The 20,795-nt window shown below is 39.8% G+C and overlaps 1 protein-coding gene across 1 annotated transcript in view; it reads right to left on the bottom strand.

The window, feature by feature from the left end:
- The window catches only part of LOC140158217 (uncharacterized), a 37,935-nt gene extending 17,547 nt beyond the window's left edge, over positions 1–20,388 (bottom strand). The window contains exons 1-4 of the mRNA XM_072181340.1: positions 20,264–20,388; positions 14,639–14,749; positions 10,666–12,456; positions 1,407–1,522 (exon numbers count right to left, since the gene is read on the bottom strand). Coding sequence (XP_072037441.1) covers positions 1,407–1,522; positions 10,666–12,456; positions 14,639–14,717 — 1,986 coding nt within the window. The 5' untranslated portion in view covers positions 14,718–14,749; positions 20,264–20,388. The remainder of the gene's footprint in view (positions 1–1,406; positions 1,523–10,665; positions 12,457–14,638; positions 14,750–20,263) is intronic.
- Positions 20,389–20,795: the final 407 nt, after the last annotated feature.

The following is a 20,795-nucleotide window of genomic DNA, read 5'->3' as shown; positions in this document are numbered from 1 at the left end:
CTGAGCCATCGTTAAGGGCTGGTGTATGAACGTTTGGACAGTATTTATTGTGGGACATCAGAGCACATCTGACATATCGAATTGCATTCTGAATACGAAGAATGTCATTCTGATATCAAATAATTTTCATTTTTGAAATTCGCAATTTAATACACATTTTATGGCAAATCATTAAAATTGATATTTTTGATATTTAACAGTACTTTAAGTAAACTTTATAAATCTGATGATTTATACTTAAAGTGTATGTAGGTGGGATGAAAAGCCGACGATCAATTGAAAATTTTGACCTTTCGTATTGAAGATATGGATTTTTTTGCCCAAAACACCAAACAAAATTAGGTCTTTTTGGGAAAAAAATCCATATCTTCAATATGAAAGGTCAAAATTTTCAATTGACCGTCGGCTTTTTCCCTCCCTGCTACATACACTTTAAGAATATATCATTAGATTTATATAATTTACTTCGAGGACTGTTATATATCAAAAATTTGAAAAATATCAAATTTTTATAATTTGTCATAAAATTTGTATTATATTGTGATTTTCAAAAATGAAAATTATTTGATATCAGAAAGACATGCTTCGTATTCAGAATGCAATTCGATAGGTCCGAGGTGCTCTCATGTCCCACAAAAATACTGTCGAAACGCAATAAACGCTCATTTTAGATCCCTTAACAGAATAAGTGAATCGTTTGTAGATCGTAATAGTAATTCAAGAGAGTAGTTGCATTCAAGTCCCACTTATTTGTGTATTGAACACTATAGCTCATGTAAAACGTTTGAAAATGTTTTTATTCCTTTTGACCAAAACCCCCAAACGCGCTTGAATCACGTTTATTTTTTGTGTTTGCTGAGTGTCAAACCGGGTGTAAAACACCATTATCTCGAACGTTATCACTCGTTTTACAATAAGCGCATGTCAGCAAGTATAGGGTCCACAACTTATAAGTTCCCCCCTAAATACTTTTTAAAATAAATCGAAAAATATTTGACAAAATGCAAAGGTGTAAAAATTAGCCCTATTTGATTTACATATGTACCAAATTATAGCGTCACACGTCATTGAGTTCAGTCACAATTATTCATTATGTTATAAAAGATACTGTTTTAAACAGTTTAAAAAGTTGCATCCGAGTCCATAGGAGTCGACTCTCAAACAATATAGTAGGCCAGGCCTATTCATGTGTTTGTTAACCTCAGGTGCAACTTTTACACAATTAACCATTGTGACTGAACGCAATGGTGTGTGACGCTATAAATTGGTCCACATGTGTAAAACAAATAGGGCTATGCATATCCTTTTATATTTTGACATTTCGTCAAATATTTTTTGACTTTGAGTATGAGGGGGAACTTATAAGTTGTGGACCCTATATGTCAGTTCATATAAGCACATCTTACCTGCAGGAGGCAAATAGATCTATAATTCTTTTCATCGGACCCGCAAATCATGTCACTCTCCTCTGGCTCAGGGCAAAAGTCAGGACAAATAGAGGATACCGTTGTATAAAGGGGAACTGCAAAAAACAAAAACAAAAAAAGACGTTGTATTAGGCTAAAAAATTGTTGTCTCAAAGCCGCCACGTCACGCGCGTTCGTTTGCAAGAGCGTACATGTCAGCTGAAACGTCACATTCATTTCTTATTTTCCATTTTTTCTTTTAGTTTTTTGCCGTAAAATCCTGAAATTCTAAGACAAATTTGCAAGAAAAGTTACTTGATTCGATACTTGAGTTGCAAAATGGGGAATAATGGGGACCACATTTCCACATCACCCATTTTCAGTGAGAGCCCACTCCACTCGGATTGCAGGAACCTAATGAGAAGTGAGCGAAGGGGAAAATGTTTTGCCTGAATAACAAAAACGACTGATAAGAAAGTTCTTAAAAGCTCATGTCGTCTGTGAAAATGAACAAGAACTGTCACCCATGCGAGAGAAAATACAGCTTAGTTAGCCAATTTCAACATTTGGTCGTCAGGAAAAATAGTTTTCTTACATAGTGAACTAACATTACAGCTAAATTGTAACAGTAATGAGAAGAAAAAAGTGAAATTGTTCAATTGTTCGTCAGTTTTCGGCACAAATAATTTGGGCAAAAAATGACGTCACGGACATAAACATCAATCTTTTAATTTGAATATAGCCACCATTCTTCCAGTTAGCTCGTCCAAATCCAAGGGGTGCGGCCTGTTATCTAGTTTGTATCTATGTTATATGCCACTAGGCATGTGCGATATATAAACATCTCAAAAAAAGTAACTAACCCCCCTTAAATAATGGCCATTATTCAAAAAGGGGCTATTGTATTGCAAATCTGTAAAATGTGTTGGAAGCAGAATTTATTTCTGCGCATTTTGACACCTCATTTGATACGATAGCCCAGAAAACAATAAAACACCTGTCAATTTAATGTAATGAGGTCCAGATTTGAAAGTTGCACTTGCATACAAATTTTTACAATACAAAATCATTCATATATCATTACACAGATTTCCTTCCATAAGTTCCATTACACTGAATGCAAAATCAATAGAATTTACTGCAACTTTCAAATCTTGGGCTACATTGATTTAAATGTACGCTGTGACGTCAATATTTAGTCAATTGCTACAAACGAGGTGTCAAAATGTGCAGAAATAAATTCTGCTTCCAAAGCATTTTACAGATTTGTAATAAAATCACCCGTCTTTGAGATGTTTATATGAAAATACGAAGAGGAACTATTTGTTTGTGGGCCATCTGAGAAAAGCTGCTTAAAATCACTGAAATTGACGAAGTTAATTAGCAAAAAGTACAGTTTGGGTTTTGAAGCTTCAAAATAGGATAATTTCTCTCATTTAAGGATATTTTTGTTGAAATATTACCCAAATTGATCTGCGCGGCATTGGTGTTTTGTAAATATTCGCCCTACCTAATTGTAACTTTCGAGGGCGCACTGTCATTTTAAGGCATTTACTATTCAATAGTCTCAGGTCAAAACAGAAAAATAGAGTTGAAAAACTCGCATTGGATTATTATTATTTACATAATGATCAATGGGATGAAAGTATAGAAATTCGTTTGAACGCAGAAAATGTCCAGATGCCTTTAAAATAGTCGCCAAATGGTTTTATTGGTTTCTGCAAGGTATCCGGTAAATGTATGAACGAACGAAGGCTGCAATAAAGTGGTGTTTGGGCGAAAATAACAAAGTTAGCCGACGTTTTGCCAAGATTGGTTTCAACATAGGCCTTAATGACATTTAAATACGTAATGAACACACAAGACAATATTTTTGGCGTGATTCAAGGTCACCCAGTGCCTTTCATTCTTCGTCGGAGTCCCCTAGTCATTGAAGGACCATTGCATTCTAAAGCTGGTGATTCATTCCATCCGGCACTAACATGAATCATTCTCCCATCACCATTATTCTGATACCTCATTGCAGGAACCAATTAAACCATTTAGCAACCATTGTAAGGCCATCTGTACATTTTGTGGACTAAAGTTTGTTAGTCTAGCCGAACTTCGGCTGGACTCTTGTATTTCAGCAGTTTCTGCTTCTTCTTTCTGTCTGTCAACATTTCAAGGTCATCAATATAATTTGCTCTGGCGTCATCATTGATCGATTATGACCAAACTTAAGCAAAACTTAGCTATAGCCGGGGCTTATAGCGTAAACACAGATTTGTGTTAAGGAGGTATTTCCAGTACATAAACAAATACCTTCAAAATGCTTCTATTCCTACAGATTACATGGTACATATATGCAACTGACACATATGCATTGACATTAGCGGGTGTCTATGGGATTTTTAATTCAAGGTCATGCAGGGGTCAAATAGGGTTAATTACTGGTAATCACCTTAAAATTCACTATTTGCTGCATATTAAGTGATCAGAATAATGCCAAAATTGCTTTAGCATTAAGTGCTTATATGGATCACAAAGGAAGTGCTGGAGCTCTGCGATAGGAGAAAAGAGTTGAAGTGTAAACGGAACAATCCAGATGGAGCAAGAGAATATAGGGAGGCCAACAAGTTGGTTAAGAAAGGCATTCAAGAAGCGAAGAAAAACTGGATTGGACAGCAATGTGAAAAGGTGGAGTCAAGCCTGAACAAGAGCAACAGTAGAAAAGCATATCAACTGGTAAAGAATTTAACCACTGTAAAGAACAGCAGATCTGCAACTATACAGGACAAGAACGGGAAGTGTTTAGTGGAAGAAAAGGAGATTCTTAGTAGGTGTACAGAATACTGCTCTGACTTGTATAACTACGTACTGCAAGGTGATCCATCAATCATATACTGGCCTACACCTTGGACACAGTCTCTAGTGATTACACTCCCCAAGAAAGGGAATCTCCAGCTTTGTCAGAACTACCGCACAATCAGCCTCATCAGCCACCCCAGCAAAATAATGTTAAGACTTATCTTGAACAGACTGAAACCTCTGGCGGAGAATATCATCGCTGAAGAACAGACAGGCTTCAGAGCAGGAAGGAGTACCACAAAACAGATATTCAACTTTAGAATACTGTGTGAAAAACATCTCCAACACCAGCAGGACCTATACCATGTCTTCATTGACTTTAAGAAGACGTTCGATAGGGTGTGGCATGCTGCACTTTGGGCCACTATGAGGACGTATAACATCAACCCAACACTAGTGCGTACCATCGAACAGCTGTACAGTAATGCCATGAGTGCAGTGCTGGCAAATGGAAACATAGGAGATTGGTTTCAAACATCAGTCGGGGTTAGACAAGGTTGCCTGCTATCACCAACGCTTTTCAACTTGTTCCTTGGAAAACATATGGCTGATGCACTAGAGAACCATGAGGAACTGTTAGCATCGGATGCATCGGAGGCAGAACAGTATCTAATCTTCGCTGCGCTGATGATATAGATGGCTTAGCTGGCAGTGAGAAAGAACTCAAGTCCTTGAGTAATAACCTTCATCAAACATCACAGAGGTATGGAATGGAAATAAGTGCAGAAAAGACCAAGCTGATGACCAACAATCCATCAGGAATCAATGAAGCAGTGCAAATAAGTGAGCAAAGGCTAGGCATAGTAACCAGCTTCAAATACCTTGGTGCGATTATATCAGATGAAGGGTCAAAACCTGAAGTGCTTTCCAGGATTGCACAAACAACCAGTGCCATGGCAAAATTAAACCCATTATGTAATGACAAGTACATCTCACTGGATCAAAAATCAAACTGATGCGCACCCTCGCCATATCCATCTTCCTGTATGCCTGTGAAACGTGGACACTGACAGCTGACTTGGAAAGGAGAATACAAGCACTGGAGTTGAGGTGTTTCCGTAAGATCCTTAACATCTCATATAAAGACCATGTGACCAACGAGGAGGTGCGGACCAGGGTGAAGCACGCTATTGGTCCCTACGATGACCTACTAACAACAGTCAGGCAACGTAAACTACGTTGGTACGTCCACATCTCTCGCTCCTCTAGTTTAGTGGTTGGCTCAAGAAGAAGAGGAAGGCAGAAAAAGAGATGGGAAGACAATATATAAGAGAATGGACTGGCCTGAACTTTGCCACCTCACAGAGGGCAAAGGAAGACAGGAACAGATGGAGAGAGATTGTCAAGATGTCATCAGTGGTGCCAAGCCGGTTAAGGGAGCAGTAAGCAGTAAGTAAGCTTATATGGTTATCATCAGATTTGGAAGTGGTCTGTATTGTGGTCAAAAGGGGTCAAATTATAACATTTGTCCGATATAAATGAAAATTAATATATGTAATGTTGATATGATTCCAACCGGGGTCATCAGAGGTCATTCAAAGGTCAACTTTGTTTTTTTACAAAGATTTATATTAAACTTGGGTGCTAAATTTTTCACGAAAAGAAAATGTTGTCAAAAGTAACATAAAGGTCATAAGAGGTCATTTCAAGGTCACGGCTGGATTTCGTGGTCTTACATGTCTGCTTTGAATCAGCTTTCCGTCTTTTCGTCATTGTATGCGCCAAAATTGTGCGCATGCGTGGAATTTTGTCTGCTATTTATGCCATCTTTTCCATCTTTTTGGCTGATCAGCGCAAGATATTTCATCAGTCTTGTCGGATTACATATCTGGATAGTTCCTTTCTTGCCTACCTTTGAGTGGAAGTATGCTCGGTGTGTTTTGATCCATAAAACTGCAGCCTGATCCACCAGTCAATTCATTTGTTCGCCAAACCAAGTGCATGCCTGTCGAATTCAACAACCTTCCGAAGTATCGTATTTACCGTAGTCATAGCGATCGTGGACCCACAGCACAGGTAGGCCAGTATATTTGCCAATTTACTCAGCAATGCATCCCTTGATGTTACCAATCCTTTGCTGTTACCAATCATCTGTATCCCCGTTGCTGATGCATGCTGTTGCTTGCTTGTGATTGCTGCCTGTTCATTTTGCTGTGATACATGTGTTTTATACAGTGTCAGTGTAAACTGTTGTTGCCATGCCTACCTAACCTGCTTACCAAACCTTTGTTACCAATCCTTTACTACCATTACCAATCCTTTGCTGTTACCAATCATGTATCCATCCCTGATGTTGATGTATGACGTGTGATATTGCTGTAGTGTGTTACCAAGTTTATAATTTCTGTAAACTGTTGTTGTTATACTTTGCTGTTACCAATCCTTTGTCACCCACGTACCACTACCAATCATGTCTCCATCCTCGATTACTGATATTGATGCATTTATGTGTGATTTTGCTGGTACCTGTTGTTGCTGTAACTAAGACATGTATCTCACAAGTAATAAATAACTGTTTACTTGCTTATGCATGCCATGCTCACCAAATCTTTACCATCATGATATTGAGATTAACGTTTACCCATGCTGCACTACTGCTTGGGTTGCTGATACAGCTGAGTGGAGATGTGGAAACCAACCCAGGACCCAGACCCCCAAAATATCCTTGTGGGGAATGCGGTAAGGCCTGCACTGATTACAAGGGAGCAAAGGCTAGTATTTTATGTGAATCTTGCAACGCATGGTATCACGCTGACTGTGTTAACATTGACGCCCCCAGGCTATCCATTTTGGGAAGATCAAACATCCCCTGGGAGTGTTGCAATTGTGGCCTATCAAATCCTTCATCCAACTTGTTCGACTCAACTATTCTGGGTAGTGATATATCCATTACCTCAAGTAGGAGTTCAACTAGCTCGTGCCCACCAGGATCACCACTCGCCTCATCTTCTCCATCAAAACAACAACACCCAGTAGTCAGTGCTGCCAACTTACGCACCCTGGTGATCAACTTCCAGAGCATATTCGCCAAGAGGGAAGTGTTTTGGAGCCTGTTGGAATCTACCAAGCCTGACGTCGTCATGGGCTGTGAAACATGGCTGAAACCGGGCGTGGCGCAAGGTGAAATTTTTCCACCTGGTTATAGTGTATACAGAAAGGACAGGAAGGGTGGTTATGGAGGAGCGTTACTGGGCATTACCAACAGCCTTAATAGTCATCAGGTATCAATTGACGCTGATGCAGACATTGTTGCAGCCAAAGTAAGGAATGGAAACAACATCATCATCCTAGGTGCAGTCTACCGCCCTACTAATAATGATCAGCAGTACTTGGACAACTTGAATCAGGCCATCAAAGACTTGTGTACCTCCAACCCAAGCGCACCTGTCTTGATCGGCGGTGATATGAACTTACCGGATATTGATTGGGATACTGAACAGATTATCTCCTACCAGTACAGAAAGTCAATCAACGAGTCGTACCTACTAACACTTGCCAGTGTAGGTTTGGAGCAGATTGTCAATTTCCCCACTAGGGGAGATAGTACCTTGGACTTGATCGCAACAAACCGACCATCCTTAGTGAAGCAATGTGTTGGCATGCCAGGTCTGAGTGACCATGACGTCGTATTCTTGGAAATGAGTGCACGTGCCTACAGGAAGAAACCTCCACGACGTAAGATCTTGCTCTGGAAACAAGCTGACCTGGAGAGTATTCGCACAGACGCCAAGGCATGGTCTGATGACTTTGTGGAGAAATACACTACATCAACTCCAGTTGAGACCCTTGCTACATCAATACAGGAAGCCTTGGGTAGTTTAGTTGACAATCATGTACCATCCAAGACAAGCTCATCAAGATACAGCCAATGCTGGTTTGACACAACCACCAAGCGCATGTGTCGTAAGAAAGCCAGGGCTTTTAAGAAGGCCAGGCCTACCAACAAGGCGAGAGACTGGCGTCGGTATCATAACATCAAGAAACAGACTCAACAGACCTGTCGCCAGACTTACAATCAGTACTTGTCAGACATCATTGACAGTGATCCTGATGGCAACAAGAAACTGGGTGCTTTGGTCAAGTCCAAACGCTGTGACCAAATGGGTGTTGCACCGCTAAAGGAAGGCAACATCCTTCATTGTGATCCAAAACAAAAGGCTAACATCTTAAACAGACAGTTCTCCTCAGTCTTCACTGTTGATAGTGACTCATCTCTGCCTGATTTGGGACCAAGCCCACACCCTACCATGAATGACATCAATGTAAGCTGTGCAGGAGTAACCAAACTTCTTCAAAATCTCAAGCCACACAAGGCAGCAGGTCCTGACGGCATTCCTGTGAGACTACTGAAAGGAACTGCAGAGCAAATCTCCCCTGCTATCACCATGCTCTTCCAAGCGTCACTGAATCAGGGCACCATCCCATCGTGTTGGAAGAAAGCTCTTGTTGTGCCTATTTTTAAGAAGGGCTCCAGATCATCTGCCTCTAACTATAGACCAATATCTCTGACAGCAGTCCTCTCCAAGCTTTGCGAGCATATTGTACACTGCTCTGTTCTACACCATCTCATAGACCAGGGGATTCTCACAGATGCACAACATGGTTTCAGGAAGCGTAGGTCTTGTGACACACAGCTCTTACTCACCATCAATGACCTTGCCAGGTGTCTTGAGCAGAAGCAACAAATTGATCTCATCTTATTGGACTTCGCCAAGGCCTTTGACAAGGTGTCGCACCAAAGGCTTCTCCTGAAAGCAGAATTCTATGGACTGCGTGGCCACACTTTGGAATGGATCAAGAACTTCCTCCAAGACCGCACTCAGCAAGTCATGATAGATGACCAGCGCAGCTCAGAAGCCAAAGTCACTTCAGGAGTTCCACAGGGTAGCGTGCTCGGCCCACTTCTCTTCCTGATCTACATTAATGATCTCCCTGATAGCATCTCCAGTTCTACCCCTCGGCTCTTCGCAGACGATTGCGTCCTATACCGGCAAATTACATCTGCTCAGGACTGCGTAAGTCTTCAGAAGGACCTTGACTCGCTTCAGGAATGGGAGAGATTGTGGCTGATGGAGTTTCATCCTTCCAAATGTCAAGTTGTTCGCATTACCAACAAGAGGAAACCCATCACTGGCTCGTACATCATCCATAACCACACACTGGAAGAAGTGACCTCAGCAAAATACCTGGGAGTACACATTGACTCCAAGTTATCCTTCAACACCCATGTGGACACAGTGGTTAAGAAAGCAAACTCCACCAACGCATTCCTGTGTCGTAACTTCCGTCAATGCAGTCGCAAGATCAAGAAGTCAACATTTACCACCTACGTGCGGCCAATTGTGGAATATGCTGCAACAGCATGGGACCCACACACTCGCCGAAATGCTGACAAGATCGAAATGGTGCAACGAAGAGGTGCCCGGTTCGTCACTGGTATCTACGACCAAACCAGCAGCGTCACCGCCATGCTCAAAGACCTGCAGTGGCCCACTTTGGAGAGCAGACGCACCCAAAGCCGACTCGCAATGATGTACCGGATCCGCTACAACCTTGTTGACATCAAGTGGCGTGATCACCTAACCGAGTCATCAACTAGGACCAGAGGGCACGGATCCCGATTCACCTTGCCGTACTGCAGCACCCAGGTATATGCCTCATCCTTCTTTCCCCGCACATGCAGAGATTGGAACAACCTGGCATTCGATCCTGCTCACCTGGCTTCCCTCAACGCATTCAAGACTGCGTTGCTGGGGCTAACCACCTAGCCTGCACCAGAGGACCAGGACTTTTTACTTGCACTTGTATATATTTGCACCAAGATAAGGATGCGTCACAACTTGTTCCACGCATGTGCGCTTCCGCAGTGCGATTATCTTCATCCAGATGAAGCAGCACTTTACCGGAAGAAGAAGAAATAAGCGTTTATTTCATGCAAAGAACTTTGCCATCAATGTGAAATTGAGAATATTTAATATTCAACTCACAGTTTGCCGATATACCATTAGCCTTGTTCAAGGCCTTCTACGATTTCCTCCCTGCTTGAACTATTTTTGGGCTCGCGAAGTCAGTGAGCAGGTGAGGGCCACAGATTACGGCTATTAATGACCGTGCGTATGCTGACAAATCGAACTTGGGCTCTACGAACCGTACGGTCTCGTAGGCTCAACCCGAGTTCGATCGTTCAACTTACGCATGATTATATGTAGCCGCAATCTGTGCCCTCATATCATGGACTTGACGAGCCCCAAAAGCAGTGCAGATTATAGAAACTAGGATTAAAGTTCTGGTCATGAGGGGGGAAACTTGGAGAGCCTTGAACAAGGCTAATATACCATACATTGATTTAGTGTATGTACAAGCAGAATGTCATGCAGTTTTTGCTTTAAAGTGACGGTCAGCTACTTACTTGAGGACGTAGGTTGAACAGTACGGCCTCCTCCGCGCCCTCCTCCGCCGCCTCCTCCACGGCCTCCTCCACGGCCTCCTCCACCACCTCCACCTCCACCTCCACCACCTTGCGTTCGAGTACCCATTTCTTCAGAGCTAGCACTACCACTGTCGATGTCGCTTGCTGAACCAGGTGGCAGAGGTGCGTCGGTGTTTGGCATACCAGTACCGTAACCCGGCGTAACTGTGGTACCAATTTGTCTTCCACCACCTTGCCTATTTCCTGGTTGGTTATTCCCTTGTCCTTGTCGGTTGTTTCCCTGCCCTTGTCCCATTCCTTGTCGATTATTTCCCTGCCCTTGTCCCATTCCTTGTCGATTATTTCCCTGCCCTTGTCCCATTCCTTGTCGATTATTTCCCTGCCCTTGTCCCATTCCTTGTCGATTATTTCCCTGCCCTTGTCCCATTCCTTGTCGATTATTTCCCTGTCCTTGACCCTGTCCTTGTCGATTATTTCCCTGTCCTTGACCCTGTCCTTGTCGATTATTTCCCTGACCTTGACCCTGTCCTTGACGATTATTTCCCTGTCCTTGACCTTGTCCTTGTCGATTATTTCCCTGTCCTTGACCCTGTCCTTGCCCTAATCGATTATTTCCCTGCCCTTGTCCTTGTCGAGTATTTCCCTGTCCTTGTTGATTATTAGGGTAAAAGTATCCATCATTGTAGTCCTCATTTCCACCATCCAAATTACCGTTTCCTGTGTTTCCTTGATTTTGTGGTCGATATCCTTGTGGGTATGATGTGCCCCCAGGTAAAGATGCTGCTCCAGGTTGATTTTGTGGTGGATATCCTTGTTGATTATTCCCTTGCCTATCGCCAGGATCATTCCCCGTGTCTCCACCATCATAACCATCGTTTCCATCCCAACCGTCTCCTGTGTCCCCAGGTTGATATTGTGGGCGATTATTTACTTGTCCTCTATTGTTTGGTCTATTCTGTGGTGTTCTTCCTTGTCCATAACCTTGTCTGAACACAGGAGTAAACCTGTCTTCATTGTCCACACCATCATAGGCATCATTTTCATCCAAATCGTTTCCTTGTCCTCTATTGTTTGGTCTATTCTGCGGTGTCCTTCCTTGTCCATAACCTTGTCTGAACACAGGAGTTAGCCTGTCTCCAGGGTCATTTCCTGTGTCCCCACCATCATAGGCATCATTTCCATCCCAATCGTTTCCTTGACCTCTATTGTTTGGTATATTCTGTTGTGTTCTTCCTTGTCCATAACCTTGCCTGTATACAGGAGTTAACCTGTCTCCAGGGTCGTTCCCTGTGTCTCCACCATCGTAGCCATCATTTCTATCCCAACCGTCTCCGGTGTCCCCAGGTTGAGTTCGTGGTCGAGTGTTTGGTCTATTCGGCTGTGTCCTTCCTTGCCCACCTTGTCTATACACCGGAGTTAACCTGCCCTGTGTGTTCCCGGTATTCCCTGGCTTGTTAGCGGGTTTATTCGCTTGTTTCCTTTTTCCTTTACCATATCCTTGTCTATATACAGGTTTAAGACTGCCTTGATTGTTACCGCGCCGACCAGCACCTCGATTTCGCTGTCTAGCTGTTCCACCTACTCGTTGCTGAGCTGGTTCTGTTTGTTTACACGGTGTACGATAAGCAATTTGAAGGTTTAATGATGGCATTTTGCAGGCTTTCTTTTCCAGGAGACAAGCATTTCGATAGGTGTGGCCATCTACACCACAAACGCGTCCTGTCTGTTTGAGCTCATTTGAACAGCCTCTGCTCTTGATTTGTCTGCAAACTAGAATCAAAATAGAATATAAAATAGAACATATCAGTCAAGATCTGAACAAAGAACCCATTGCTATTGTTCTGTTGTAACTCGTACGAATCTCGGGGAGCTAATCCTGGCTGCCAATGTTTATTGTGGTATACGGTATTTGGGATGTGCGCCTTTTGAATTAGGTCTTGATATTAATTTTGTTTTGTCAAAATGTGCCCAAACAATTGTAAAAAAAATGATAACAAATGCGCATTTTGAATAATATCGGTCCATATTTAAGAAAATGAGCAACATTTAAAACATTTGACTAACTAGATTTTGATTCTAGAACAATGATACGTTTTTGTCATCGTTTATAAGTGCAGGCCTGTACTATATTCTGTCGGTCACTTCCGGTTGATGATGCGACTCACGGTCGAGTGAAAACAAGTTCTTGATTCGATTTTTGTTGATGATTTCTGTCATTGGTGTTGTGTAAATTTCGATCGCAAATAGTCAATGGAATCAAACAACCGTTTCTAAGTCTACAGAGTGGAAGAAACTTACAGGATTTACCGTGTATATACTGACAAACTTAAAATTAAATTCCATGGTCGAGTGCTTTTTTCCCGGAATTGAATGTCACTCCAACAACATCGCTATGTAGCCTCCTTCACAGCCGGTTTCTATCGTTCATAACAAACCGTGAGTCACATGCAGTTTGGGCCCGAGACTAGAGATAGCCCGGATGTTGGACCGACAGAATAGTTCCGTGGTTTAAAATTTTCTCTCATCATTTCCTTTCCAAAATATATTCTTTCATATGCCTACGATACTTGTCTTTCTTACTTAAAAAAATATAAGCTGATATAGTGAAACATATTTCAGACCTAACATTTCACTGGGTATATTAAAAAGATAATAATGAGCCTTTAATCATTCTGATACTAAAATCTGCATTTTGATGGGTTTAAGTACATGGCAGGGGGATGAGGCTGTCAATCGGGCCACCTTTAACCCCAAATATGTATTAGTTTATATTATCTTGATTGCTCAAAGCCTCAAACACCTCAAAATCACATGTGGAAAATGTTTTATTAGGTTTGTTACATGATTTACATCGCCTTAAACGATGTTCATAAAGAATTTACCGGACTGGCGAGCCAAAAGGAACGTCAAACACCCATGCATCCTGTCTACGCTCATTATGTCTGCTGTTGCAAAAGGATACTCGTTTTACACGACATAAAACGAAACGACTGACCAAATTATTAGGATTTAAAAGTGATGCATTTAGTTCAATTTTCGGTACGTTTTGTGGTTCTATTATAATAGGCATAATGGGTCAATGTGTTACACTGTATGACTCTTGAATGGTATTTAAGATGGGTGACTAGATTGATGGCCTCATCACCTTCTTTACCTAATCAAAATGCAGATTTTGGTATCAGATGAAAGCTCATATGTTTCTCACAACCCCTTTAATACCACAGTGGAATTTAGGCCTTGGATATGTTTCATTTTAGGTGGTATAAAAAACCATGGTAGTTTGGCATGTTTGGTGGTGTTCTGTTCTATGGGTCCACTGCGATACACATTTGTTTGCTTTTAGAATCCAAATTGGTGGAGCAATTTTAATAGCTCAAATAAGAATGTTTGGTGATGCATGCGCCTCAAGGTGAGATGTATTACAAGCGGACCAAGTAAAAAATACCGTAAAACCTCGTCTACAAACATATAGAGTGCTTTTGATGAAAGCTAAATTAATCCAAGCGCCATGCATCGATAAACATTGTGGAGTTTGAGTAAATAAATTACCGATACAAGCATATACAAACAAGTACTATTGTAAGACCAATCTATTGTATTGGCATATTTACGGCTGTTTCGTATTAATTTAGCTTTCATCAAAAACACTCTATATGCTTGTAGACGAGGTTTTACGGTATTTAGGTATCGCGTAGAAATATAGGGTGTCTCAAATGATTAGCACAGGTACACCGAAAATGTCACAATTTTTCAAAGACATCCACAGAGCTTATTAAAACATGAACTACAGTGTTTCGTTTGTGCAAATATGGATCGTGTGAAGAGCAAGGTAAAGGAAACCAACAATCCTCTAATGTTGATATTCTTCAAAACTTCAAACTTCCAAATTCGATGGAAAGTATCATGTGCGTATCATTTTAGGACACCCTATCAATTTAAAGTCACGACTTACTTGGACGTTGTGCAGGTACTGCAGTTGTTAAAGATATTCCAACAAGGACCAACACGCTGAAGACTAATATCCTGTTCATTTTAGACGCTTTTTGTTCAACAGTTTACTTTCCTGTAAAAATACAAACAAATATTGATAAACAAGGTACTCATGGTAGTAGGGGGATGGGAAATCTAGATCATTATCTGCAAAAAAAATACGGAATCATCCCGAGGCGATTTTATTTGACATCCAAATTACTAAAAAGCTATTATAATTATTATGAAATGCAAGGGCCAGACCCGAGTACCAGAATCCTTAGTATAACTTTTTACAAACTGGGTGGAGGACGGTGATATGTCTTACTTATTAGTGCACAACATAATGGCGCCGCCGCCGGGATTCGAACCCGCAACCTTTCAAGTTCCGATGACGAGTCGAAGCCCATACCGCTGCGTCTCCGTGTTCTCATAAATATTATTATTATAATACGTCATCCAAAATTCACAACACGCCAAAAATGGTTCAACTTCGTATGCTTCAGTGACTTGTTGTAGATCTTGACATTTAAAGAAAATTTGAGAGTCATGATTTGTATGTCAAGTAGGCACTATCAACTAGACTATTAACATGCCATTGATTCATTCCTGCGGCGTTTTTCCGACTCATTTGCAGACATAAATAATAACTAACCTTTTCAACGGTATTGTCTAGGTTACCAAATACCCTGTATTGACAGAAATTGAAAGGGGGTGGATGATGGATTTAGTCACTGAATATAACCATTAAAATTATGCTTCTATTTTCACACTATTTTGCACTTCTAAAAAACGTAATAATTTCATAATAAGTAGGCCAATATATTTTAAAGAGTTTTAATTATAATAGGGTTAATGAGGTATATTTTCAAGCATCATTTTTCTTTCGTTCGTCGACGACGTGCGGGTCGAGATGAAACAGTATTTTGCCTACACCTATTTGCAAGTACCCGTTGCACTGCCCAATTTGGCGCAGTTTACGGCGTTCTGATTGGCTAATTGAATCACGTCATTTAACATCAGCATCTCATTCGTCGATCAGTCTGCGAAGCATCGCGTGACGCAGGCGTGACCTACGTTTTACGCGATCGGTCGGCCAGTACGAAAGGTCTTTCCAAATTAGTGTAGTTGAGCACATAATGGGCGATTCCAGAAAATAAGTGCACACTCCCTATAGAGGAGTAAATTTTCAATCATAGAAATATCCGGATTTCCGAGTCTGCTTTGCAGTGCTTTCTGAAAACGACTGGAATTCCAGTTGTCAATGTCACTTGAATAAGTTTGGAAATCCAATTAAATGAATGACAAATCACGGAAATGTCCAAAATGAGCTCTCAAATTGAGGATTTCTGATTTTGAACTATATTTTTCTGTCGGATTGTTTTACCTTTGGACACTTCAAAAGTCTGGATTTCCAACAGTCACGATTGGACAAAAAGTCCGGAAATCCGAACTCCTCTATAGGGGGTTTACATCTATTTTCTGGAATAGTCCAGTGCCAAGTAGTGTTTTACCATTCTTCAGATGAGCCTTAGGAAAAGTGGAGGAGGTAAAATACGATTTTCATGGGCAAAAAGGCTTAAAAATCTAAAAATGATGGCATCTGGCATCCTACAAGGCATGCAGGGGGAAGGAGAGGACAAATGTCCCAGTGCAGAGTTGTAGCTATGGATAAAGGGTTCAGCTACCCCAGGCCATGTGAGCAGTCTTTCCCATTTGCCCACTTTTTAAAGATTTTTTTTTTTCATTTTTGACCATTTTCGGCATAGTTATTTCTCTTGAAATTTGACTTAACACCCCTCCTACCCTGTTCTGGCTACGCCATTAAGTTTCGCCCCTGGTTTCGCCCCTGCTTGGGAAAGATTAGGCCCCTATTTGATAAATATAAGAGAGATAAGATAATAATAGAATGGCGAGTCTGACACTTAATACCACATTAAAATACAATATTTAGTTATGTCTGTGAATGAGTCAGATGCAAAAACCGTTCAAACCTCATTGCGGATCTGACAAACGGAATATAGGCCTAACATTTATGCTCTCCCAAATTCTCACCTTTTCCCTATATAATAGTGACGTTTTCACGTATTTTTGTGGGACCTGAGAACACTTCATACATCGAATTGCATGTTGAATTCGAGGAATGTCCTTCTGAAATCAAATAATTTAGATTTTTTTAAATTCGCGACATAATACACATTTTATTGATTTGATTTTCTATCAGTAACTGGAGCCCTATTATGACTAATTTGGGCATTTCTCTCATCTCCCTGGTTTGTAAAAGTTTAGTCATACTAAACACAGGTGTCCATGTTACACTGTGTTCATTTATGAGTAAGCATCTTATCAGGGCCTTATCTGGTTATTGAATATGATAGTGATATTTGTTTTAAAGCATATTTTGTTAAGGATAATACAAACAACTGGTTCATTTTGCATACTGTATATTTCGAGAGTTTCTGGCTGGTGAGTTATATAAGCTTCATCAAAGTTGTCATGGGTGTGGTATAGACATAGAATGTGTCAATCTGGACCTGTAGGGACTACTGCACACCGTGAATAATAAATGTTATTAACAGTCTAAAAAGCCAAATTTGTTTTCTGTAGGTAGCTTAAAAACCTAAATGCAAAATGAGTTTTTTTTTTTTTACAAATTATTTCCCGAGTCAGGATGTATAGGTATCATTATGCAAATCACTTATTTATTGTTAAATCAGTGCAAAATAGGTTAGATATGAAAATTGAAAGTTATTGAAAGAACATATTACTATACACCTGATCCGTGGATTTCGGATTTTTTAAAGACAATTCTTGTTATGTATTGGTTTTTTTTATCATTGTATACCCCTACAAAAAGGTCACGGCTAAAGCGCGAAAACCAAACGTCGGAGATGGTGCAAACTGTGCATTTTTTTAAAATTCCTCTTGGAAAGGGAAATTCGATTGGTTTCGGATAATCCTTGCCCCTCGCCTCCACCCTTCCCGTGGGATGTTAGAATACACATGTGGCCAAAATCAAAATGCTCCAATAGACAGGACACCATATTCCCCAGTTTAGCTTTAATATCGTAATTTTTTTTTACTATTTTATTCTATCCCCCAAAGGTGCTCTATTAACTATACTTCAACAATTTTTTTCATCCCCCAAATGTCAAAAAGAAATCTACTCCACTGCATGCATCTAGATTGAAGAAGATTCTTCATCAATATTAAGCATATATTATCTCATTAACAACTGAGACTAGGCATACTATCAATCATTTTAGTTCCTTTAGATATGAATAAATCCCGAGAACAAATCCCGGTTAAAATAATATACGTACAGTCAAATATCCGTTGTCCCTAAGCGTTTCCTTCACGGATTCATCATATAGCAATTCTACAGACAGTCTAAAAGTTATAATGACACTTGGACAGACTGGAAATATTTCAATAAAAACATGTTTGAGTGTGAAAGAAAATTTAATATTGGTCAATTATACTATTTTCTTAAGCTGTAGATGCCGACATCCGAGCATGATTTTAAACCTACGAAACCTATAGTTGGAAGAAGGGGCTATCGTGCACCCTCGAAAATCGGCAAATCACCTTCTAATCGACATCTCCAGATCAGAAAAATACCTAGAAAACGATAAAAATGTTCCTAGGGGTCAACCCCCAATTTTGACCTTTTTCGCTTATAACTCAAGAACGGTGTAGGCCCTACACTATACTAGGTTTCATTATCATTGAGGTATAGAACTTTTATTTTTTTCGGAGAAGAGCAGGTAGGGCAACTACTTGATTATATTTCTATATGTTCATACTACATACTCTGAAAATTTTAGAAAATTCGCACGGGTCAGTTTTTTTAAAATCACATTTTTGTTCCTAAAATGGGGGTTGTAGCGCCCTCAACGGGCACTCTCTCCATAGGGCTACATGTAGAGACCAGTTATAGAAAAATGGCTCTAAAATAAAACTGACTCGTTCATTTTTCCTCAAATTTTGCATATGATGTAGATTTAACATCTGGAATGTAATGCAAGTGGTGTCGTTGCTGCTCTTCTAAATTCATTTATAAAATGTCCGCCCCAGACCAAGGTGTTAGCTACCGCAGATAGGCCAAACTATACTTTTTCCCGGACTTTTCTGAATCGTTATAACCAGAGACATACTTTGGAGTGATTTTTGACAAAATCTGAGCAATTTTGACATTTTAACCCTGTAGTATGAAATTTGACCCCTTGTTGACCCCTTGGTAAAGCGTGATACAATTTTCTCAATTTTGTTCGCGAAAGGTCAAAATAAGAAAACAATAAGGTTTGGCCGATTTGTTTCTTACATATTAATAAACAAGGACAAATCTATGACTACTTTTTTAAGTTAACCAACAAAAAATAAGCAAACTTAAGAATCGACAACTTGAAAGACAAGTTCATGCCAATCAATTAACATGATTTTAAAACATTCAAAATAATAGGAATAATCATTTTATGTAGGCATACTACTATACAATTATGCCGATATCTTTTTGAAAACTACCTTTTAAGGTGGTCGCAGAGAATCATGACCTAGTTGGTGTTTGCACTCAAATATTGAGACAAATAAAGCGAGCACACAAGAGGAATGGCATGGGTTCTATAAAGGAGATTCAAACGGGTGTCATTTCTGTCACATGTGCATAACTTTTCGCAGGAGGGGAATACGCTCAAAAGTTTTGTTTTGATATATTATTGGCCTTAACTCAAGAACCGCAAGACCTGTGGCAATAAATGAGATGTGGCTTCCCTGACTCATTTACTACATAAAATTAAGAAAGACACTACAGTTTTTTAAAAAGTTAAATGACTAAAAATAAAAACATATAGCTCTTGCCATCTCAATTGCCTTAAGTAATTTTTATATAGACACCCCGCGTCCTGTATAACATTGACATCGGCTTAATATGATTAATTAAGATATGATTTATTGAACACTATTAATATTTCCGTATAGGCACATAATCAATTACCAATAGCAACTACTTCGGAAAAACACAGGCCTATATATTGGATATTTCCTCGTTCACTATCTACGTGGATAGTAATGTTTACCAGGCCAATACGGGGTGTCTAAGTTTTAACAATAATTATATACAACAATCCTCCTAACATCCTAGCCCGTAAGGAACAACAAACTGTAACATACTTTGTGATCAAAACTTTATAGCCACAATACGTGTAAGACAACCCCCCCCCCCCAAAAAAATAAAACAAACAACAACAACAAAACACGTTTATCTCAGCAGGAAATGGAAAAAAAGTTGTTGTTTTTTGACACCGATTTTCCTTTTTTATCTTGATATATAATAATGATGATTATTATATATAAAAATTAAAGGTTTGCATACACATGATATCATTTTTATAAATTTGACCAAATTGTAAGAATTGTTTTATGCATAAGCAGTAAGTATAAGTATAAGCATTACATTAACAGAAACATGAAACTGGAGAAATGATGATCCAATGATTAAAAACATAAAATTGCATTAAAATATAATACTATACATATAGAACACAAAGCATAAATTATAAGCAATCTAAAATTAAAATTATTATCGAAATATTAATCAGTTAATACTTACGAATTATAATAGTGACTTCGCTGGCCACCGAATAATGATTCTCATCTGTACATCTTTCCCGTATGAGGCTATAAAATATATGTGACGTGCTAAACTTGGACTATCATCTTGTAGTAAATTCCTAGTTTGAAGTAAATTGCAGCTTATTGTGACAGAAGGCTGTATCCTTGAATACTTTGATCTGTGTGCATATTCTTAGACTTGCGCATCTTCTTCATCTATTTGCACAAGACAAAAGGTTGTATCCAAAAATATATCTAAAAGTCACATACTGTCTTTTGTCCAAATATGTAACATTGTGGAGAAAAAATTAGCAAAAGGACAGTATCTTCCCAGTGTTAAAGTATCAGATACAACGTTTTTACACACAGTGAAAATAAAAAAAAAAGTGGTGAAAACCATGTCAAAGTAAAGTATGATTTGTGAGATGTGGAAATGAGATATATCCTTTTGGCACGGGAGGTGTGGAACTAGGGGAAAAGAGGCGGGTCCTATACAGGAAAATAAAGACCAGGAGTACAGACTCGACGCG

The sequence above is a fragment of the Amphiura filiformis genome, chromosome 1 (genome assembly GCF_039555335.1).
Source record: "Amphiura filiformis chromosome 1, Afil_fr2py, whole genome shotgun sequence".
Lineage (NCBI taxonomy): Eukaryota > Metazoa > Echinodermata > Ophiuroidea > Amphilepidida > Amphiuridae > Amphiura > Amphiura filiformis.
Note: the sequence above shows the minus strand (reverse complement) of the source record. Positions and strands in the feature narration are given on the sequence as shown.